This window comes from Vipera ursinii (assembly GCF_947247035.1).
Source record: "Vipera ursinii genome assembly, chromosome: 6".
NCBI classification, from domain to species: Eukaryota; Metazoa; Chordata; class Lepidosauria; order Squamata; family Viperidae; genus Vipera; species Vipera ursinii.
This window is the reverse complement of record NC_139515.1, coordinates 52,412,314-52,436,073: the sequence shown is the minus strand read 5'-3', so window position 1 is coordinate 52,436,073 and position 23,760 is coordinate 52,412,314. Positions and strand designations below refer to the sequence as shown.

At 44.1% G+C, this 23,760-nt stretch overlaps 1 protein-coding gene across 2 annotated transcripts; it reads left to right on the top strand.

Annotated features, from left to right (window-relative positions):
* Positions 1–5,308: 5,308 nt before the first annotated feature.
* Positions 5,309–11,544, top strand: DUSP6 (dual specificity phosphatase 6). 2 transcript variants are annotated; one of them, XM_083366201.1, is made up of 3 exons: positions 5,309–6,466; positions 7,599–8,036; positions 10,108–11,544. In XM_083366201.1, the coding sequence occupies exons 1-3, from the start codon at positions 6,058–6,060 to the stop codon at positions 10,413–10,415; spliced, it is 1,155 nt and encodes a 384-aa protein (XP_083222327.1). In that variant the 5' UTR covers positions 5,309–6,057; the 3' UTR covers positions 10,416–11,544. The 2 variants fall into 2 exon arrangements, with proteins under 2 accessions (XP_083222327.1, XP_083222328.1); XM_083366202.1 differs by lacking the exon at positions 7,599–8,036.
* Positions 11,545–23,760: the final 12,216 nt, after the last annotated feature.

Genomic DNA, 23,760 nt, shown 5'->3' with positions numbered 1-23,760 from the left:
GGTACATTGGCACCTGGCAGGTGGTACGCAACCATCCTAGAAAAGTGGTGGGGGGGAGGAGAAAGAGCTGAACCGGTGGCAGCACCGCACAAGCCTGAGGGAGAGATGGCTGGAGCTGCAGGGCTGTCAGGGCTCAGCGGAAGCGCCAGGATCAGCACCAGGCTCTATTTATTTAGTTCTGTCTTATGCCTTACTCAGAACACATAGCCTCATTGTAAGGCAGTAAAGAGCAGTTAGGTTGTTACATTTGCAAACTCAGGGCTAGAAAATTGATTAGAGACAATCTAATTTTGATAACAGAACCTAAGATTCAATCAGCAACTCCACTATTTAAAGGTGAAAAGGACGGGAACCTACACAACTGAGTACAGATGGTGGCAGAAACAATCTCTTTCTTACTCAGTTCCAACATGATCCTTAAAACAACATAAGCTTGCCCAGTCATTGGCATATACAAACTGTATCTTTAACTAATCAAACTTTTCATCCTCAAATCTTAAATGATATATAGGTGGGCTTTGTCACACAAATGTATCCTTAGCCTTACCAAACTAAAAAGGCACTACTGCAAAAAGCTGTTGCAACTGGAACCTAAAAACCAGTGAGGGAAGTCAGCTCCCCAGAGAAGGAAATATTAAAAGGGCAGGAAAATATATTTCCTAAAAGGAATTTAAAGAGGCAGAAAAGCATGCCCAGTTTTTCTTAATAGCCTCAAGTCTCCCTCCCCCAAGCAGAACCCAACTCTATAGAAATGCAGATGTAAACCATTCAGGAAGGTTGAAGCTAAGAAGACTTCAGACATCTAAAATCTACATACCCCAGCCCCAGGGAGGTGGGCTGGGACATACAACCAGCAAGATTCCTAGAGGAGCCCACCTGGACCCAGGACAGAAATATGTGACAGAAGTAGCCACACAGGAACAGGAAATCACTCCAAACAATAGAGTCTAGGGGGTATAAAACCCACTACCCACATGTGGTCAGTCCTTTCTCTGTTGGATCCATCTTGCTATCTGGCTTTCTTCTGCAATAAACTACAACCTTCTTCCCAAAGCAGTTGCCATGTTTATTCCCCGCTTGGAGGAACCATGATGAAGACTTTTCTTCCAACACCAGCATGCAGTTTTCATGAATATGTCCCACTGCATATGAATTCTATATATTGTGACTCTCTCCTTGTCCACCTTCACTTGGCAGAGAATTAATCACAATAAAGAACTGAACTGCATGACTGAGTTTTGCAAACAACTGTAACTGTTTTAATCATGAGACTATTTTGGTTGGCTGCACAGAGCACTCATGATTAACCTCCAGACAGTGAGGTTAATCTGGCATGCAAGATTATCCAATAAAGCCTACAAATCTTTCCAATATTTATGTGGCCCTTCCAAGGAAGCCCTACCCATATTCCCCTTCCTTCTTTCCAAAGAAAACAGAGAGTTGTCCTGTTACTTCTTCTGAGCAGGACATTAGAAGGTAGCAAAGACAGGAGTTTTGTTGCCTTGAAGCTCCACCATCCACCAAGCTATTAGGAATGTGTTTGAAGGACAATGGCAAGATTTTCCCTAACTGTAGATTAAAACAATACTTTCTCAGGGGGAGAATGTTTAGTACTACAAATGAACATATTTTCTCTGCTGTTAGGCTCTGGAATAGCACATGATACAGAAGAGGGGAAGGAGCATGGCAAATTGCTGGAATGGGATTGACTAAAAGTGAAAAGTTAAGAGTCCAGCTATGAGTTCAATTTTTTTCTCATGCCAAAGATAACTCCAAGAACATAGATGAATAGATGAAGCATTTTTTACAAGTCTTCTTCAACCAAATGCCCTTGTAGTATGTTGGAGTATAGCTCCATAATTCCAACCCTGCATGTTCAGTCATCATATAAATTGAAAATTATAGAAACGCACCTCAACATATCACCAAGGTAAAGGTAAAGGTAAAGGTTCCCCCGCACATGCGTGCTAGTCGTTTCCGACTCTAGGGGCCGGTGCTCATCTCTGTTCCAAAGCCGAAGAGCCAGCGCTTGTCCGAGGACGTCTCCGTGGTCATGTGGCCGGCATGACTAGACGCCAAAGGCGCACGGAACGCTGTTACCTTCCCACCGTAGTGGTCCCTATTTTTCTACTTGCATTTTTACATGCTTTCGAACTGCTAGGTGGGCAGAAGCTGGGACGAGTAACAGACGCTCACTCTGCTACACGGCACTCGGGATTCGACCCGCCAAACTGCTGACCTTCTGATCAACAAGCTCAGCGTCCTAACCCACTGAGCCACCGTGTCCCTTACATATCACCAAACTGGGAGACAATACCACAGAAAGCTTGAACAAACCAATTCTCAAGCTTCATTGTTTTATTTATTGATTTAAATTTCATATGCCACCCTCCTCATGGATAAGGTGATTCTTTCCTTGGAAAGGCCAGGTAAACATTGAAAGTTTTGTAGGCTTTATTGGATAAGTTATTTATCACATTCATATGGCTGTCCATCTCATAAGAAGTGACTTACATATGTAATTCACATTAACCATGATAAAGAGCCTTATAAGCTGATGGCATCAAATACTCTCCTTTCCTAGCTCCTTGGTCATACTACATTTAAAAATAAAGTTCATTTTATCTATTACTTTTATTTATCTATTACTGATAAATGTCCAATCAAGTTCCACTGGAGTTTGTGCCCTTCAGACAATACCTAGCCACTCAGTCAATTTACTATCATTAGACAAGCATCAGTTGTCAGAAGATATATTACAGATAGATCTTGGCAATATATTCTCCTTTCTCCTTCTTCTGTTTCTAAAGGAGAGCATTTGGTTTCCACTATGGTCTAACTTTGGCTCCTAATTTTGCTTGTGGGAGGAATATTACACTGCCCATGTCTGAGCTGAGCCTGTGTTCATTTATCATTCAAATGGAAAGAGATAAGTGGGCTTGAGTATTTGGAAATGGAGATAAATAGGGGGCAGCTCTATATTATGTAGAGCTAGTCAGATATAAATATATTTTATTAGCTCTACATAAGAATTTAGGGATCTTTTAGTGGGATAAAAATATTCAGGCCTGCTTACCTATAACAACTTAAGGTCTTCCTTGAGTTGAGCTGGTGACTAACCAGTGTTTCTCAATCTTGGCAACTTTAAGATGTGTAGACTTCAACTCCCAGAGTTCCCCAGCCAACATACTGGCTGGGGAATTCTGGGAGTTTAAGTCTACACATCTTAAAGTTGTCATGGTCAAGAAACAGTGGTCATTTTTGTACTTTTTTCTTCTTCTGAGAAGCTTCAGAATACTGCAATGACTTCCCAGTCTACCCACATCTACACTATTTCTTCTTGGTCTCTCATCAACTGTCAACCAGGTTCCACCAGACTTAGCCGAGACAGGCTAAGGGCTGCCACCTATTGGGATTGTTTACCTAATACTGTAGCAAAATAGATACAAGTGACATGAATTTCCCCCCCCCTAAAAAAAAAGACTTCAGCTATCATCCTTAAAAGTGTCTTTTTAAATTGTCAAATGCTAACTATTTTGAAAATGTTATGGACAGAGAGATTTGGACACAGATAATGCAGGATTCTAGATTTAACGTTTTTTTTAAGGGTAGAAGTGGTATTAACAGCAAGACATCTTCTGAGGGTCATACACAAGCCTTCTCTCTCTCCCCTCCACCACACACTCACTCAACAAGGAGTTTCCTAGAGGGAAGGACAGAGCCAGAGCTAATTTACAAAAAGGGACAAGTGAATGTGGGAATTCTGTGGAGGGTATTGGCTTTCAATGCTTAAAGCTAGGATTACGCCCCCCCACCCCTCCGATAAGTTGCATCTCTGGATCTGGCTGCAAAATCCCGTCTGCACCGCGCTGCTGTTCTCATCTTCCCCACCCCTAGCCTCGATAATTTTGCAACAAGCTGATTTCGTGATGAGATTGCACGGGGAAAGCTTTGCATTCTTTCCGCAGGCTTTACGCGGTACCTGATGCCTAAACTTTTTAACAGACTTTACATCCTCGCCACTACCTTACAAATCAGCTTTTTCATAAATTCTCGTACCTTGGGGGGGAGAGGGGAGGGGCGCCTTGAAAGCCGGGCCTACCAGACCAGCGAAACTTACTTTCGACTAAACATTGTAGACGTACCGGGCTCCAACCAACCTTGGCCTCTGACTGCAAATCGAAGCCAGAGCGGATGCGGCAGGATTTTAACGAGGGTCATTCTCTTACTGCCTATGCGTATTGACTGCCGAACTAACTTCCTTGTCCTTAATGGGCTTTTCGAATAATAAACAAGGCATCGGGCAGTAAAGGGAGAGGTTAATGCGTGAGAATTACCCCTTTCAAAGCCAAGAACTGCAAGGAAAGCGCGCGTCCGAGCGGGGAAATCTCCCATAAGATTTCAGACTATGGGAACAATGGACAATAACAGCGCCAGCAGCCATCCTAAGAAATGCCAAACGACTTTCTCTTTTACGCTACACATTAACTCCGGCCCACGCTTGGCTGAAATGACAAGCCAGTCCCTTCTGCCACAATTAATATGCTTGCCCGGAGGACAGAATAGGAGCAGCAGCGCGCTTTCCTTTTTTCCTGACGTTTTTAAGGTCAACGGCGCTATTAGTTCTTTCAGAGTCCACGGCTCTTTGGGAAACAGCTGGCTGGGTTTCTTAAGGAGGAAAAAAAAAACCATGGGAGGTTCAAAGGAAAGCTACCAAGGTTCTCGTAAAAAAAAAGAAAGAAAGGAAGGAAGGAAGGAAGGAAGGAAGGAAGGAAGGAAGGAAGGAAGGAAGGAAGGGGAGAAAAAAGGAACACTGGAAAAAAATATTTGAAAGAGGAAGGGGTCCACGCTCGAGTTGCAGGATGAAACACCCGGCTGTGAAGTGCCCCCTTAACAAGCGCGTTTATGTAGGGAAAACATGGAGAGCCTTTTGTTCTTCCTTTAATTGGACCATTTGTTGTATAATCGCTGGGCTGCTCTGCTTGAGCTTCAGCAGAAGGAAACTCGAGCCTCAGACGCGCGACTCTAGTGGCTGTGCCTCCCCCTCTCCCTCCTCACCCCCCCCCCCCCGCGCCTTTCTTCCTTCCTCCCGCTGAGCTGCTGTTGCTGCTTGTTTGCACTCGGCTTATCCGGAGCGGAAATTCCTTTCCGTTTTTGTGAATGACAAACTCATTAACAATTCATCAACACAACCTGTTCCAGCCGGCCCGTTTCCACGGCAACCGCCCCTTCCGCCAGCGCTGATTGGCCGAGCGAGAGAATGTATCCATTGAGACGTTCCGTGTTTGTATCCATTGAGGAACTTGCCTGGTGCTGAAAGAGGGGCGATAGCGTGCAGGGTTGATTAAGAGGGACATTGACCACAAGAGGACTTAGAAAGAAAGAAAGAAAGAAAGAAAGAAAGAAAGAAAGAAAGAAAGAAAGAAAGAAAGAAAGAAAGAAAGAAAGAAAGAAAGAAAGAAAGAAAGAAAGAAAGAAAGAAAGAAAGAAAGAAAGAAAGAAAGAAAGAAAGAAAGAAAGAAAGAAAGAGGAGGCAAAGAAAGACAGGGCGAAAGAGAGAAAAGAGGAGCCAAAGGCCAGGGCCACGAAAAGCTGCACACGGGAGCGGTAGACCGAGCAGTTAACAAGGGCCAGACAAGCCCCGTTCTCTAGCAAAATCGCTCGACCTACCTTTAAGGCATTTTTTTTGCTTGTGCGGTGCACAAAAAAAAAGCGCTTCGGCACATTTAATTGCAGCCTATACTTTCCCGGAGGTAAAGGAGAAGATGCTAATGTACCTAAACTAAGGGAGTCCCCGGCCACGCTCGAGAGAAAACAGCTCTCCCAAGACGAGAGCGGACACTCCGGCTTGCAAAGCACAGCGACGCGGAGAGGCGGCTTGGCTGGCTCCCTCTCCCGGAGGCTAAGCCGGGAAAGGCGAGCAACGGGCCTGAGTTGGGACGGACGGCTTCGCGCGGTGCGCGCGGCCCGGCTCCATCCCGCCGGTCGCCGTGGCTCTTGGCAAAGGGACGCTTTGCGGAGCGGCCCCTCCAGCCTGGCCTGCCCGCCTCCTTCCTCATGCTAGATACGCTTCGCTCGCCGGTAGCCTCTCTCGCGTCGGACATGGCGATCTGCAAGACGGTGGCCTGGCTAAAGGAGCAGCTGGAGCTGGGCAACGAGCGGCTGCTGCTGATGGACTGTCGCCCGCAGGAGCTGTACGAGTCCTCGCACATCGAGTCGGCCATCAACGTGGCCCTGCCGGGGATTATGCTGCGCCGGCTGCAGAAGGGCAACCTCCCGCTGCGCGCCCTCTTCGCCCGGGGCGAGGAGGAGCGCGAAAGGTTCGCCCGACGCTGCGGAACCGACACCGTGGTCCTCTACGACGAGAACAGCAGCGACTGGAACGAGAACGCGGTGGGCGACTCGGTGCTGGGGCTGCTCCTCAAGCGTCTGAAAGACGACGGCTGCAAGGCCTTCTACCTGGAAGGTGAGGGGTTAAAGCAGGTCGGCTCCGCTGTCCCGGGTTCTCCCGCGCTTTTTTTTGCCTGCTGCACCCAGATCAGCGGCGTCTCTCTCTCCCCCACCCCTCACCACCCTTCCCCCTTCGGTTTTGCCCTTATTCCTTTTAGCACCAGGCTCCGGCATCTGCCCGCCCTGCGTGGCCTGAAGCGCAGAGCTGCCAGATGGCCCTGGAGTTGTAAAGAGATTAAAACGTAGGCTCGAGTCTGCAACCCCCCCCCCTCCCCGCCGCCCATGTTTTCAATCCTTTGAACTAGTTCTTGGGCAGGCTTCGAAGCAAGGTTCCGCCTCTGTAGCCCGTGGAGGAACGGAGCGTGCCCCTTGCAGGGAAGGAACTCGTTGTTAAGGATTCCCCTCTTAGGGAAAATCCCGATTCCAGAAAAGCGACGTAGCAAGTGCCTGCCTCTGGCGTCAAACGCCTAGCGCCTGCCCCTTCCAAAGAGAAAGAGCCGGCTCTGGGCGGAGGGGGGGGGAGGAGGGAATCCTCAAGCAGTGTTTCCACCTGCCTTCCCCAGGGATAATCCAGGCTCTGGGAAGTTGAGGTTAGTTTAGCTCTTAAGCGGAATTATATGCATTGCTTCCTAAAATTCCTCTTCCCTAAGTCAGTATTACCCTTCTTCATCAAAAGTATTCTTTCAAAGGACCTTCCTGCTTGTTTCAGTAATGGATACTGATTATATGTTCTGCACGGTAAGGGAATCTTTTGAAATTTTTTTCAAGCAAAGGATGCCCTTAAGGAACAGCCAATTGTTCTACTGCATCTTGTTTGAAAAGCCGGAGAGTAACTCTGGCATCCCTAACCTGATGCCATCCAAAGAGATACTTTACAGGAACATGTAATCCAGTTTCCAGATCCGTAATGAACTACAGTTCTTGGTTGGGGTAGACTAAACTTTGCTGTTTGAAGGTTATAAAGATGTGGGGATCTGAAGCAATAGGGAAGGTATGTAGGGTTTGAATTTTTTAGTGCCTTGCACTGCCTGCTTAACGGCTGGAGGCATGTGAGATAAAAACATCTGAATGATAATGCTGCTTGCCATAGTGGTGATATTCCTGTAGCAAAAACAGATTTAAGCAATTTCTTTTTGTTTTCTTCCCAGGGGGTTTCTGCAAGTTCCACGCAGAGTATGCCTTGCACTGCGAAACTAATCTAGACAGTTCATGCAGCAGCAATTCTCCGCCTTTGCCAGTGTTGGGGTTGGGTGGTCTCCGAATCAGCTCTGACTCATCGTCAGATGTGGAATCTGATATTGACCGAGATCCTAACAGTGCCACTGACTCTGATGGCAGCCCTTTGTCTAACAATCAGCCTTCCTTCCCTGTGGAAATCTTGCCATATCTCTACTTGGGCTGCGCCAAGGACTCTACTAACCTGGATGTTCTCGAAGAGTTTGGCATTAAATATATATTGAATGTCACCCCCAACCTGCCCAATCTCTTTGAAAATGCTGGCGAGTTTAAGTACAAACAGATCCCTATCTCTGATCATTGGAGTCAAAACCTATCCCAATTCTTTCCTGAAGCAATCTCTTTTATAGGTAAGGTTGAAAAGTAGTTCCTAACTGTCTTTTGTAGCTTTTTTTTATGTTACTAGCAGCAAACTTTCCAAAGATAACTTTATATGCATTTTTTCACATTTTTTTTCAGATTACAATAGATGTCACTTGTTTTATCCATTTCTGCTGGCATAATTTCAATTTACAGTGTACAGTTGATGCTTTAGTTATTTATCTTGTTCTGAAATATTATAACACTTTGGTAATTTAATCCAGGAAAATGGATAAGGAAAAGAGATGTCCTAGGGTGAGGGAGTCTCTATTTGTGCTGTTACAATTTTAGGTTTTAATAAATGCTTTTTATGAAGAATGACTTCCGTGTTTTATATTTAGTTCACTCCATTCTGTGCTTTTGTTTTTAAACAAGCCACTCTTTGAGGCAGAATTGTACCAGAAAACAGAAATAGTCCAGCCAGTTATACTTTTTAATCTTAATTTAGCTTGATTGCTTAATTTCATTAGATTAAATATTTTTGTCTGTGACTGCAATCTTATTATGTATATTATCTTAGAAATATATGCCATCAAGTGTTAAAGTTTCAAAACTTCTATATACTTCTGGTTGAAGTGAATCTCATGAAATTCAAAATTTACCTAAGAGTCAGCATGGATAGGCTATGTTGCATGCTTGTGGCATGTTTTTTAATCATTCAATTAATTTCAGTTCAAATAATCACTATAATTTAGATCTGCCCCCATCATAGATGTAGTGTCTGTAGGATATTGGCTAAGCAATCCTAGTTTAGCAAATTTCTTAAAATATGTTAAAACATGTCTTTTCTTGAGAATATTAGCTCTTAAACATATCAGATATACTCACAAGTAGCACTAGACATGAACACTTGTTTTTTGTCTACCCTTTGCGAAATGATCCAATTGTGCTGGACCTCTTTTTCCATTTTGCCAGGCCCTTCTTTGTCAATGAATATTGTTGTACTGTGATCTATGGAGTTGTAGTAGTAATAAGCAGAATATAGGTAATTTGAGCTCAGTAAGAAGAATTTGTTGGGTGGGAGTTGCAAATCTCCAGGCATTATAATGTATTTCTTATGACAAAGGAATCCATTTTCTAGCCATGTTGACATCCTGTGTCTCTTAATGGGCTGTCCCCTGTGACTGTGGGTCTCTCTGCCCACCCTTTTAAACAGCTGAATACTTTCGCTGTTCGTTGTTCAGCTCCAGTGCACTATCCTTGGAAAATCATTTAATGATATCTTTCTGCCTTATAAAATGTCAAAATTAAAGTGTTTCTCCCCCACTTAGTAATAAACCCAAACTAAATACATTAGGAGTTTAGAGGAAGATTTTTTTCTTCCTTTTGAAAAATTTCTTTATTTTGTCAGCCAAATCCTATATCTGACCAAGTTTCCACAACAGATGATTTCTATAAAATACTTCCTTTTCAATATTATCTAGAATGTGATTTTACAAAGAATTCTTGCTGGCAGCCAGTAAATATAACCAACCAAATTACATGGACCTTCCTTTAGTGTTCTATTTCAGGTTGACAATTATTGGGATTATTCCAAAAAGTTAATATATTCTTTAAATTAAACCTTGGTTTTAAAAGTTGAGTAGATCAGACATTTAGCCAAAAATAGTTAATAACTTTTCTATGTGCAGAACAGTGCAAAATTCCCTTTCATTACAAGAAAGCAGTTCAGTCTATGCATAGAGTAATGTGCATTTTAGTTGTGCACATGTAGGTTGAGTGATACAGCCCAGTAAAGATTGCACCATGTAATTTCACCATTTGTCTTTAAGACAAAAGAATATTTATGCTTTATTAAATACTGTAGAAAGAACTATGCATGGTTTTAAAGATCTTGGTTTGAGATCTGTTATTTCCTTGATCTATTTGGTTTGGGGGAAAGGAAAACCCAAGTATTAAAATATTGTGCAAACCTAGGCGATGAGAAAGGTGCAGGTTTTTATTAAGTTACAACAGCAATTCACCAATGTCTCATCTCACATCAGGCATTCATGTTATCTGAAACAGGAAACAAATGTATGACTTAATAGTCTCTTGTCTCTGCCTTTTTTCCCTCAACAGATGAAGCTCGTGGGAAAAATTGTGGGGTGCTTGTGCACTGCCTAGCAGGGATCAGTCGCTCTGTCACTGTGACAGTTGCATATCTTATGCAAAAACTCAACTTATCCATGAATGATGCTTATGACATTGTGAAGATGAAGAAATCTAATATTTCCCCCAACTTCAATTTCATGGGACAGTTGCTAGACTTTGAGAGGACTCTGGGACTGAATAGCCCCTGTGATAATCGCATGCCCAGCCAGCAACTATATTTTACAAGTCCTTCCAATCAAAACGTCTTCCAGGTGGACTCTTTGCAATCTACATGAGGACCAACTGATCATCAGTTCTTCCAACATTGGGTATTGTGACCATTCCACAACGCTTCTCTCTTGACAGCTAAAGAGAACTGCAATTCTTTTGTGGGCCCTGGGTTTGGGCACTAGCTGTCTCTGATTAAACACAATAAAGGTTACAACATTTGGAATCTGCTGTTGCAAAATGAAGGATTTTGCTGGGTTTTCCCAGCAGAAAAAAGACAGATACCGCTTCAAGCGGGGCAGTATATTGTGCTCCATGCACAAAAGCCATTTAAGCAGTGACTTAAAATTTATGGTTTCCAAACAAAGATCAGCAAGAATGAACACTATAAGTACACATCCACATGTGTGACACTGGGAGAAATGTATCATATGCATTTATAATATACGTTGTCTTCAGTGAAGACTTGATTTTTTTTTATTATTAATACTGATATAGGGGAGCCAAAGAGCAATTTCAGTTTAATGCGTTTTGGAATATTTGTTTGCAAAAACCTTTGATATACTCAGCTTGATCAATGTAAATGTTTTCAATCTCATATGAAATGAAAGTTGCAAGAGGTCTGAGTGAAATGTATTACTTCTCTGCATTCTCCAGTGATAAGTTCTTTTGGAGCACAAATCTGCAGTATGCTTAATTTTATTGTAGAATTAGGCAAACTTTCTTGGTTATAAATGAACGTTAACATTTTTGGGTTTGTTTATTCAATTTTGTGAATGAATAATCTGTTCTATAGTAACATAACTTTTATTTTGGAGTGTATGTGTGATCAAACTGGTCTCATGATTTTTGTAGGTAGGAGCCTTACCTTTATAAATAATCCCTGTTGCATACTTTAAAAATGGAAAAATCATTTCTTCAAAGTGAAGTGTGTGTGTATGTATATGTGTGTGTGTGTGTGTGTGTGTGTGTGTGTGTGTGCGCTAAACAGTGCATTTACCTGTGTACAAACACTTCAGGGAGCTTCACCTCAAATGCAATATCTTGCATTTATTTTTGTAGAAAACTGGAAGTGTGTGTGAATATTGTGTACCTGTGTAAATGCAAGAAGATCCTGCACATGATTGTCAGTAAGAGAAAGTCTCAAATTTGCTAGTATGAAGTTGAGATGTTACTCTCAGTATGTAAGAACTTAAATTATTAATAAATGACTATTTTGGTTATTGAGAAATGTGGTTGTTTTATGTATTATGTAAGAATGTTCATAAGTGACCCCCAAAAGCCAGGACCATCTTGCAATCTTCAAAAAGAGGATGTATTTCAGTCCTAAAAAAAATTTCAGCCTGAATCAGAGAATAAGCTCTGGGCACAGTTACATTTTTGTACACTTCTTTTGTTGTAGATGCTGGACAGACTGTAGTGTGTCAATCTTTATTGCTTTATTTTCATTGGAATGTGTGTTCAGTGCACATTCAGGTAAGAATCTACATCCTTATATTTGGGCAAGAGTACATATTTTGAAAGATAATTCTTTTGAAAATAATCGGTGTTTCTTTGCCCCCAAGATTGCTGTTTAGTGTATTACCCTCCCTGAAGTATGCCTTGTTAAGGTCAATTCTCACAATACAATTAAAAGAAAAGGATCTGGGTATTTTAGTGACTCAGAGGCTGAACATTAAACAGCTATGATGCAATTAAAGTAAATGCATTTAAAGTAAATGCAGCCTTAGGCTCAGTTAACTGAAGTCTTGGCTTAAATGAAGTCATCAGTCTTTCTATCCAAAATCTACTTCCTCTTAATTACAACTTATTTCTGCCTTTGCACACAACAAGCTTTCAGCAATACTGAATATTTTCTTCATTTTTAAGAAGGTGGCAGACCAGAGTATGTCCAGATGAAAGCAATGAAGATGATGGAGGGCTTGGAGAGAATCATTAAAGGTGATTGGACATCATTAGTTTGGAAAAGAGAAGACTATGGGAATACATGACTGTTATCAAATATTTGAAAGGTTGTTGTGTGTAAAGGCAAGAAATAAGTTGCAATTAACAAGGAAGCAGATTTTGGTTGGATAAAACAATCCTAATGGGAAGAGTTGTTCTACAGAGATGGAGATAGTCTTGGGAAATCCTTCACTGGAAATGAAGGCCATTGAATGGCCATCTGTCTGAGATGCTCCAATAGTGGATTCATATACTAAGCAATGTAATAATTTACCAAAAAGCTGTACATATTTCCCTAATTTTATGGCATAGGAGATTTTATTCCCGTTTATCACATCTTATTTATCAGATGAGTGCAGCATCAGCATATTGCTGAATTCTTTTGCTTTCAAACAAACTGAATGCAAAGTTGATATTATCCATCCTCAAGCATCTTTATTATTTCCCCCCCTAAAAACTAGGATTCCAAACTTTATTTTAGCTAATATTTTAATTTAATCTAACCCTGTCAATTCAATATCTTTTCTTATCATAGTACAAATTCTCTTTCAAATAAACCTTTTCCAGCATGCTAATATTCTTTGTTAGCCCAAAATCCTAAGCTGCAGATGAGGAAATGACTCTTTTCAAATATCACATCTGGCACAAACTGAGTAAGGAATATCCTACACCAGACCTGATACTTCATCTGATATGTTCTGTCTGCTAAGTGCCTGTAATGTTTTTAGCAACAATGTAGATGACGCACTTCGGGATATTTCAGACTGCTGAAATTTCAACGAGTAATTGACATTTTAATGGCAGCTTTGGTTTCATTTGTTGATGACTCTAGTAGAACCCAAATGAAGGTGGTGGTTTATCCTTGTGCTGCTTGATCCCTTGGTTTTCAATTTCAATTCAATTGGTTGACCAAGACATCCTAAGCCAGATCTGTGGATTAGGGTTTGGGGCACCATTTTACACTGATTCTTTCTCGTCCTTTCTCTGGGGTCAGCTTCTTCAGTGTTGGTAGGTGGGAAAAGATTGTTCTCCAGGCCTTTATGGGTTGCTGAAAGATTCTGTTCTCTGTCCTCACCATTCCAACATCTATATGAAACTGCTGGATGTGGCCATCCACTATTTGGGGTTCAGTATTGAAGTGGCTTGAGCGTAAGGATTACGTGGAGACAGCAGGCTTAAGTTGAATGTTTATTCAGGTACCTGACACGGACTTCGCCAGCTTCTGCTCTTTTTATAGCCAGCTGGTGGCTGGCTGGACCAATCAGTCTTTCGGTTTCCTCCCGCCTGAAAGCTGGACCAATCGGCTGCGTCTGGTTTTGACAGCTAAGGAATCCTCGTGGCGGCTGTGCATGCGTGGTCGGGCTGAGAGCTGTCAGCTGCTGCACCTGTGCATTAGCCAGCGGCAGCTTTGACAGCTGTCAAACTGCTGTGTGTGTTCCTGTCAGCCGTTATTTACCTCATACAACTGTCGTTAACTTGAACTAGTCCCATAATACATATAACATTAATATATAACATTAATATATAACACCCCTTACCCTTCCCCTGAAGTGGTATCTGCCCTGCCCCTCGGTTGCTGTTTGTTGCCTGCCCATTCATAGTCCTGTAGGTAGGCTGGTGGTTGCCTTGTTCGGCCGGAGCGATGAAGAGGTGTTTCATTGCCCTGCTCCCCTTCCCCCTGTCCTGGCTGGAGAAATGAAGGTCGGTTGGTGATTCCAAGTTCAGGTTGTTGTGGAGCCCCGTCTTCTTCTGCTGCTGGACCTGTGAGTTCAGTTAGGTGTTGGGGGCTCCGCTTCCTCAGCTGGTCGGTGTGTCTTCGGATGTGACCATTGTGACCCATGTCTATAAGATAAGACAAGGGTCCTGTTTGATCTATGACAACCCCCTGGAGCCACTTAGCTCCGTCTGAATAGTTCTGAGCCCATACAGTTTGTCCGTTTGTAAAAGATCTTTGCAGGAGGGGTTGTTCTGCGTTGGCATTTGTTCTGTCAGGGTGCATCCTGTCAAGCCTGGTGATGAGCCATCGCCCCCAACGTAGTTCTGCTGGAGATTTCCCTGTGGTCGTGCATGGGGTGGTGTGTTGGGCTAGTAAGAACTGGGCTAGCCACCAGTGCCAGTTCCCTTTGATAATTTTCCGAAGGGCATCTTTTGTAGACCTCACCATAATTTCAGCCAAACTGTTAGACGAGGGATGGAACGGAGCCGACGTGACATGCCTAATAGAGTTGCCCTTGGTGAATATCTGAAATTCACGAGAAGTAAATTGGGGCCCATTATCGGAGACCAAAACGTCAGGGAGGCCATGTGTGGCAAAAAGCCCCCTAAGCACCTGTACAGTGGCAGTGGTTGTGATGCTGTTGACCGGAACAACTTCCAGCCACTTAGAATAGCTATCCACTGCTATGAGGAATGTCTGTCCCTGGAAGGGTCCTGCGAAGTCTAAGTGCACACGGGACCATGGGTTCTTGGTTGTTTCCCATCTGTGGATTAGGCTTTGAGGTGGGGCTGGCCTTGTTAACTGGCAGGGATAGCATCCTGCTACATGGTCCTCAATGTTTTTATCAATGTTTGGCCACCAAACATAGCTTCTGGCTAGGGCTTTCATCTTTACAATTCCCGGGTGTCCCTCGTGTAGTCTGCGTAAAGTTTGGGCTCTATGCTTTTCTGGAACCACTACCCTGTTGCCCCATAGAATGCATCCCAAATGGGATGACAGTTCCTGTTGTCTTGTAAAATATGACTGGAACTCTTGTCCCGGGCATGTGGCTGGCCATCCTGCAGTAACCCACTGCAATACTCTGCAAATGGTTCTTTCTTTGGCTGTGGCAGAGGCGATATCTTTTGCCAATAAGGGGCATTCCGGTAGTTCTGAAATCGCCAGGATATTTCCCGCAGGAGCTGGGTCTGGGTCTTTGTCTGGCAAGGGTAGCCTGCTGAGCCCATCAGCGTGGCCCAATTCTTTTCCCGGTTTGTGGACAAGTTTGTATGAGTAGGCTGATAAAAAGGTCGACCACCGTAATATTCTCGGTGACAGGATTTGGGGCCTTAATTTGTCCCATGTGAAAATGCCTAATAGGGGTTTGTGGTCGGTGAAGATGGTGAATTGTCTGCCGTACAAGTAATCATGAAACTTCTTCACGCCGGCAACAATTGCTAATGCCTCCCTGTCTATTTGGCCATAATTTCTTTCAGCCTTAGTGAGAGTCCTGGAATAGAATGCTATCGGCTTCTGTATTCCATTTTCCTTTAAGTGGCTCAGGACTGCCCCGATTCTGTACGGGGATGCGTCGCAAGCGATGCATAGGGGCAGATCCTCTCTGAATAGTGTAACCGTGGAACTGTTACACAGGATGTTTTTTAGGGCTTGAAAACTGGTGTCATGCTGTGACGTCCAGATCCATGGGCTTCCCTTATCCAGCAGCCTATGTAGGGGTTCGGCTATGGTGGCTTTATGGGGCAGGAATGCATGGTAGAAGTTTAAGAGTCCAAGGAAGGCTTGCAACTCCTGTTTGTGTTTGGGTGTGGGGGCTGCTTTTGATGGCCTTGATCTTGGAGTTGGTCGGGTGAATCCCCTGGGCATCTATTCTATAGCCGAGGAATTCGGTAGAGGGAACCCCTGTTGAGCACTTTTCTCTTTGAAGTTTGAGACCCGCTGTTCTAAATCTGCTCAGAACAGCTGTCAGTCGGTCTGCCAAATTTTGTTCAGATTCTCCGTCGATGAGGACATCATCGAAATAGGGGCAAACCCCAGGGATTCCCTTTAATGTTTTCTCCATTATTTCCTGGAAAATCTCTGGGGCTGCCGATATGCCGAATTGTAGATGCTTAACTTTAAAAGCCCCGTGGTGAGTGACTATTGTCTGCGCATCTGCGGTTTCCTGGGTTACCGGGAGTTGCAAATACGCCTGCGCCAAGTCTAACTTGGCAAAGATGGTGCCGGAATGGACAGAGGAGAGGACATCTTTCACCGCGGGGACTGGGTAAGCGTGTGCGTTTAAGGCTTGGTTAAGGGTAGCCTTATAGTGGGCGCAGAGCCGAATTTGGCCGTTCGGTTTGATTGGGGTAACTATTGGGGTTTCCCAGCTTCCTCCATCTGTAGGTTCTAAGACTCCTATTTTGACCAGGCGATCCAGTTCGTCCTCAATTTTCTTTTTGAGGGCGAACGGAACTTTCCTGGCCCTGATTCTTATGGGTGGGACCTCGGGGTTTAGTTTTAGGGAAATTGGGGCCCCCGTGTATTTCCCTAGTGAACCGTCAAAGACGTCTGCAAATTGCTTGCAGACGGCGTCGAGGCTTGCGGCCTGTATGGTGTTAATTCCGGTTAAGCTAATGCCTAAGGCTTTGAACCAATCCAGCCCGATTAAGCTGGATCGGTCCCCTTGAGTGACTAGAATGTTAAGGGGTCCTCGGAATTGTTTAAATTCCACGAAAATTCGGGCTCTCCCTTTCAATGGAATGGGGGTCTCGATCGTTTTGGCGTGTTTGCAGTCTTTCGAATTGCCGTTGAATGGCGTCCATGTTGGTTGGATCCTCTAATTACCCAACATCTCTGGGGGCTATTTCGTCCTGGTGCACTGATCTGTGTTGTCCGTTCCCGGCAAGGTCTCCTTGGTGGCTGTCCTCGTACGCCAGAATTTCCCTCGTGACTTCGGCTAAGTTTAGAGTGGGCTTTGCGATGATTTTCTTTTGGAGGCGTTTGTCCTTAAGCCCGATAACCAATTGGTCCCTGATCCGGTCTTCCAGATCCGGAAATTGGCACCATCGGGCGGCATGCCGGACTCCTGCGATGAAGTCGGTCGCGGATTCACCTGGCGGAGACAGCAGGCTTAAGTTGAATGTTTATTGAGGTACCCAACGCAGACTTCGCTGGCTTCTGCTATTTTTATAGCCAGCTGGTGGCTGGCTGGACCAATCAGTTTTTCGGTTTCCTCCCACCTGAAAGCTGGACCAATCGGCTGCGTCTGGTTTTGACAGCTAAGGAATCCTCGTGGCGGCTGTGCATGCACGGTCGGCAGTCGGGCTGACAGCTGAGAGCTGTCACCTGCTGTTCCTGTGCATTAGCCAGCGGCAGATTTGACAGCTGTCAAACTGCCGCGTGTGTTCCTGTCAGCCATTATTTACCTCATACAACTGTCGTTAACTTGAACTAGTAACCATAATACATATAACATTAATATATAAAATTAATATATAACAAGTATCATCTGTATGCTGATGATATCTAATTATATCCTTTGGCTCAATGCTGAACACATGAGGCTATTGAGTATCTGGACAGTGATCTTCACCTAGGCCACAGGTCTGCAACCCACGGCTCCGGAGCCGCATGCGGCTCTTTCAGCCATCTCCTGAGGCTCCCAGTCCTCTGCCATGTGCAGTCCAAAAAACAAAAAAGTGGGACTAAAAAAGTTCTACCAATCAATTCAAATATGCAGGGTAGGTGCATATCTCGCTTTGGCTCCACTCTTCAGTCAAACCCTGTTCTGCACATGCGCGCATGTACGCGCATGTGCACACATTTTTTGCGGCTCCCAGTTTTTCCTTTTGTGAGGGAACCGGTTCCGAGTGGCTCTTTCACTGTTTCAGGTTGCTGACCCCTGACGTAGGCCATGGGTCAGCAACCCATGGCTCCGGAGCCACATGCAGCTCTTTGAGCTGTCTCCTGCGGCTCCCAGCTGCCCGATGCGCGTGCAGCTCTTCGAACGGGCAGTGGTGCGTGTGCACCTTTGTAGAGGTGTGCGCGCACCTCCGCGTGAACGGGCAGCGGCGCCGCTCTTTGAGAAAGCTGCCGCGGCACGTTTGCAGGCTGCCAAAAGCGGCAGCTCTGCAGATGGGCCACGGCAGCTTTCCCAAGAAGCGGCGCCGCTGCCCATTCCGAGAGGTGTGTGCGCACCTCTCTGAACGACCGTAGGTGCGTGCACACCTCCCCAAACCTTTGGAGAGGTGCGCGCGTACCTCCGCGCGAACGGGCAGCGGCGCTGCTGTTTGCGAAAGCTGCCGTGGCCCGTCTACAAAGCTGCCGAAAGCGGCAGCTTTGCAGATGGGCCGTGGCAGCTTTCCCAAGAAGCGGCGCCGCTGCCAATTCCGACAGGTGCGCGCGCACCTCCCCAAACCTTTGGAGAGGTGCGCATGTACCTTCATGCGAACGGGCAGTGGTGCCGCTCTTTGAGAAAGCTGCCGCAGCCCGTCTACAAAGCTGTCGAAAGCGGCAGCTTTGCAGACGGGCTGCAGCAGCTTTCCCAAGAAGCAGCGCCACTGCCCATTCCGAGAGGTTCGCGCGCACCTCTCCGAACGACTGTACTTGCGCACGCACCTCCCCAAACCTTTGGAGAGGTGCGCGCATACCTCCGCGCGAATGGGCAGTGGCGCCGCTCTTTGAGAAAGCTGCCGCGGCCCGTCTGCAAAGCTGCCAAAAAAAAAAAGTTTTTTCCCAAAGGTTTGGGGAGGTGCGCGCACACCTACGGTTGTTCAGAGAGGTGCGCGCGTACCTCCGCGCGAACGGGCAGTGGCGACGCTCTTTGAGAAAGCTGCCGCGGCACGTTTGCAGGCTGCCGAAAGCGGCGCAACTGGGAACCGGTTCCATCACACATTAAAAAATAGCAACCGCGCCCGTCCACGCATGTGCAAGAAAAAGCCGTTTTGCGCATGTGCAAAATGTTTTATTGCGCATGTGCGTGCATGGATGCATGCACGCAGCTCCCACTTTTTTTATGTGTGATGGAACCAGTTCCCAGTGGCTCTTTTCCTTTTTCAGGTTGCCGACCCCTGACCGAGGCTTTTGGTGAGTATGATTGAATCTTGTTTTCTTTCTTTTTTTTCTTTATTCCCAACTGGATGTGTGATCTCTGCCATCTTTGCTTTTTTTTTGCATTGTGTTGTTTTTTTTTGTTTCAAAAGTATTTTGTAATTTGTAAAGTCATTTCACAAGGAGTTGGGCAGCACATACAGTAAGCTTAATAAAGTATTATTAATTATTATTGCAGCTGGTTTTCAGGAAGTTGCATCCAATTAAACAAAACAAAGTGTTTCTTTATAGAATATTTGTAGCATTTGCTGTCATAAAATGATGCAAACAATGGCATAAAAGATGGAGATAAATTAATGGATGCAAGTAATCATTATTAGCTATGACTAGCTTGTTTGGAATTTGAATGTCAGATAATACTGGACATTACCAAAATTGTTTAAGTGCTATTTTAAGGCTTTCTAAGCATCTGATTGGTTTTACAAACAGGATACATAATTAATGGATTCTCTGAAACTTTATTTTCCATGGGATACAAATTTCATTTCACATAAATTTGTTCAGTGACCAAGTAATAAATTGATGACAGCAAAAGCTGGATAGCAAAAATTAAAACACAGAGCAAGAAATCAGACCATGTATAACCAACGTGTCAACAGCAAGATTCTTCATTTAAATTGCTTCCCTTTCTAGTGATAGAAGTCAATCAAAACTAAAACCATGAAAAGTTTTGCAATAGAACTTCCTGTTTATTTCAGCTTTTTTGCTGAACAAAAAATGATAGTTAAGGTTCCTGAAACTGAACGGGAAAAGCATCTAAAACATTAATGGTGAGGTAAGTTAATTTCAGGGACATGGTGGCTCAGTGGGTTAGGACGCTGAGCTTGTCGATCAGAAGGTCGGCAGTTTGGCAGGTCAAATCCTGAGTGCCGCGTAGCAGAGTGAGCACCTGTTACTCGTCCCAGCTTCTGCCAACCTAGCAGTTCGAAAGCATGTAAAAATGCAAGTAGAAAAATAGGGACCACTATGGTGGGAAGGTAACAGCGCTCCGTGCACCTTTGGCGTCTAGTCATGCCGGCCACATGACCACGGAGACGTCCTCGGACAAGCTCTGGCTCTTCGGCTTTGAAATGGAGATGAGCACCGGCCCCTAGAATCAGAAATGACTAGCACGCATGTGCGGGGGAACCTTTACCTTTACCTTTTTAAGTTAATTTCAAAGAAGCAAGGCTAAATAAAATGAGCTGCAGAATTGATTGCTTTAATATTTGGACACAAATATATTTTGTTTTATTTTTCCCTAGATTAATTAATGTACAGAACTCACCAACAAGAATGGCCATCTACCTTTACCTTTTTGTTCTTCCTTTTCTTTCCACAAATGTGAAATCTCACAATGCATTTGGATCTGTAACTCTAGAAGTTATCACTCTGGAAGCATCCTGATTGTAACTTAGGACCGAGGGTTTCTTTTGCCTTCTCTGTCCGGTGTCATTTAAAGCAAGAGCAAAAAACAAAAACAAAAAAAACCCAAGCTCTCCAGCAATTTCCTGTCCAGCTGCAGCTCACTCTTTTTTTTAAAAAAATATGCTCTGTGGATAAATTTAGCACTGTTTCCTTACTGTGGATTATTAATCTGCTTTCCTCATTTGAGCCTATGGAGCTCAGCTCCTACTGTTCTGCTGAAATCAACAGATGGCCTCCCTGCTACTTCCTCTCATTTTGCTGTGGTTTTGCTGTCAGGCCACTTCTGAAATTAATAATGTTCCCTGGCTGAGTGCCACAGGCCATTACTGGAAAAAGGAAGTAACACATCTGAATAGCAGGAAGCCAGGCAGGGTCACAGTATGAACTAAACCAGCTGAGCATAATTTGAGTCTCTTCCATTCGGCAAGTAGGATTGCTTCTCTTCTCTTCCCCCTCCTTTTTTCTTTAAGGACAGAGCACTTCAATACATCCCTCACATTTCACAACCAATCCATCTCAATGAAAGCTTTCTATTCAACAGATTTTCAAGAGACTGCGTAGGTTCCCAGAACCTATTGTGGAGTATAGAGAGAAAGTCAATATATTTCCAAGGAAGCTGGTGGGAAGGACAGTAGTGGCCAAAATAGTGGAAACCTTTTGGGAAAAGGTGCATGGTGGAAACCTTTTGGGAAAAGGTGCATGGTGTAGGTGTATTTTTGAGATTTGATGGCTAATAACACCACTTTTTTTTGGAGTAATACCATAAAATTATATATCAATGGAAAGATAATTTAATCAAGAATGTAACACAACAAAGCTTGTTCAATTATCTGTACTGAATTCTATGAAAAGTTATAGCCAAATAACCAGAAAAAGGAAGCACAACTTGCTTAGGTTGATAGCTTTCCTTCATCTGATCGTAGCCAATGAGCATGAGTGTTTAGAGAGCCAATCAAGTGTCATCTTGTTTTGGCAATGAGCCAATCAGATCACAGTAGGATTCAGTTATTGATGTCATGTATTGAAGCTGAGAGGAGGACATTTGTCAGTGTGTTATGTCAGGGCTTTTCAACTGGTGGTACGTGTACCACCTGTAGTACATTAGCACATGGCAGGTGGTATGCGGCCCTGCCCAGCCAAGTGTAGTGGGGAGGGAATGAGCCAAAGCAGTGCAGACTTGCCTTAAGAGAGTCCTCCGGAGCTACAGAGTGGCTGGGGTGAGGCAAAGGCCCCAGGATTGGCACTTCCTGCTCACCCAGAAGACAAAGGGGGGGGGCAGAGACAGGAGAGGCTATAAAAGGAGGCAGTTTGGGCGGGAGAGGAAGAGAGGGAAAAAAAGATTCAGCCTTGGGAGGAGGCAGAGTCAGCTGTAGCTGCACTGAAGGGAAAGAAGGAGGAGGGTGGGGGGAGAGGAGAAATCAAGCAGGCTGGCAATGAGCCGATCTACAACTTCTGTGGCAGCCATCTGTGCTGGCAGTAATAAACAGGCAAGAAACGCAGTGGCGGAGGAGTCACCCTCCATGAGGAATGAAGAAAGGCAGCTGGAGGTGAGGCACAGAGGGAGGGAGATGACAATGAGAAAGAGGGAGCAGGATGGGTGGGAGGAGGTGTTTAATGGCAGAAGAGAAGTGCCGTTTCCGCTGAACAGCAAACCGGGAGAGTGGAAGGATTCTTATGTGTTTTTGTGACTTTGAAGTTCTGGGATTTGTGCAATGTGGGCTTTGTGTTCTTAATAAGTGTTTGGCAATTTCTATTTGGCTGATGGCTGATGTCTCATGTTAGATTCTATTGCTCTGCTATTGTTAGCTGTAAGTTTTGGTGCAAGGGATTTTGAAGTATTTTTCTCCTGAATGGATTTTGCCTTTACTTATGAATGGAGCCATTTGGGGAGGCTGCCTTAGCCGGCAGCCAGTACTTAGTACATTTTTTTCCCCTTCCTTATGTGCTGGTTGCTGGCTCCTTAACTTTCCTTTCTAGCCAGTAGCTAACTCTTAAAGGGGAATGCACCTTTTTAAGCTAGTTCCCACAGCGGCTTGTCTTTTCTGTCTCTGGAGGCATTTCCTTGTTTGATGAATATATGGAAGAGGGAAAATAAGGTTTTTTTTTCCAAATTCTTCCTTCAGAAGGAGATGGGAATGAGAAAGAGGAGGGAAGGAAGTCCCACCTTAGCACTTGACCACCAGCAGCCCTGCCATTGATTTTGCTTGTCAAAAGGTTGAAAAAGGGGATCACATGACCCTGAGACCCTGGGACCATCATAAATATGAATCAGTTGTCAAGCATCCAAATATAAATCACATGACCTTGGGGATGCTGCAATGGTCATAAGTGTGAAAAATGGTCATAAGTCATTTCAGTGCAATTGCAACTTTGAACAGTTTTGAACAAGTTTTTGACATGCTAGGTGGTGCTAGGTGGCACTCGAATATTGCCATATCCTAAATGTGGTACAATTGGTGAAAAGGTTGAAAAGCCCTGTGTTATGTGATTGCTATCAAGTTGGTTGGGGTTTTTTCCCTTTCATTTAGTGAGCTTGTAAAACGTAATAAAATTAAAGTAATGGTGCAAAGAGTTGACTGGTTGCCCAGAAAGTAAGGTAAAATAGTATTATTAAGTGAATAAGGCTACAGTTATAAAGAAATTAGAAGAAAAATTAGTGGAAACTTAACCAAAGGTGGCGTTTCTACTTTTCCCAAAAGGTTTCCACAATTTTTGGCCACTACTGTAGTTGTGATTGACTTTCAGAACATTTTTAATAAGAATAATGTCCTACATTATTTGCTCTTATTGTTTACAGGTGGAGAAAACTAAGCCATAGTTTTATTGGGCACAGACAAGGACTGAGCCAAAAAGGATGAGACTAGAAGTGAGGAGAATCAGGTGTAAATATTTACCTGAGACACAGAGGTCAGGAATTATCCATTATCTGTTTAACCTACTCTGCAGGATTGCTGTGAGGGTAAAATACAACAAGAAAAAACAGGCAAAATTAAATTGGGAAATTATAAAAATAATAAAATACATAGTAATGAGAACCTGACTTGCAAAGTAATTTCTACAGGTCAGAACTTACAATCTATAGCATCTTGAATAAACAGGTATTCCTTTGATGTAGACAAAGTCTATAACCATGGTGGATTCGCAACTGATAGGAGCAAAATCAAAAGCAGAGAAATAGGTTGTTTGAGTGGGTTTTTTTGTTTTGATCACATCATGGAAAGGTTATCCTGGTGCATTGATATCAGTGTTGTTGCTGT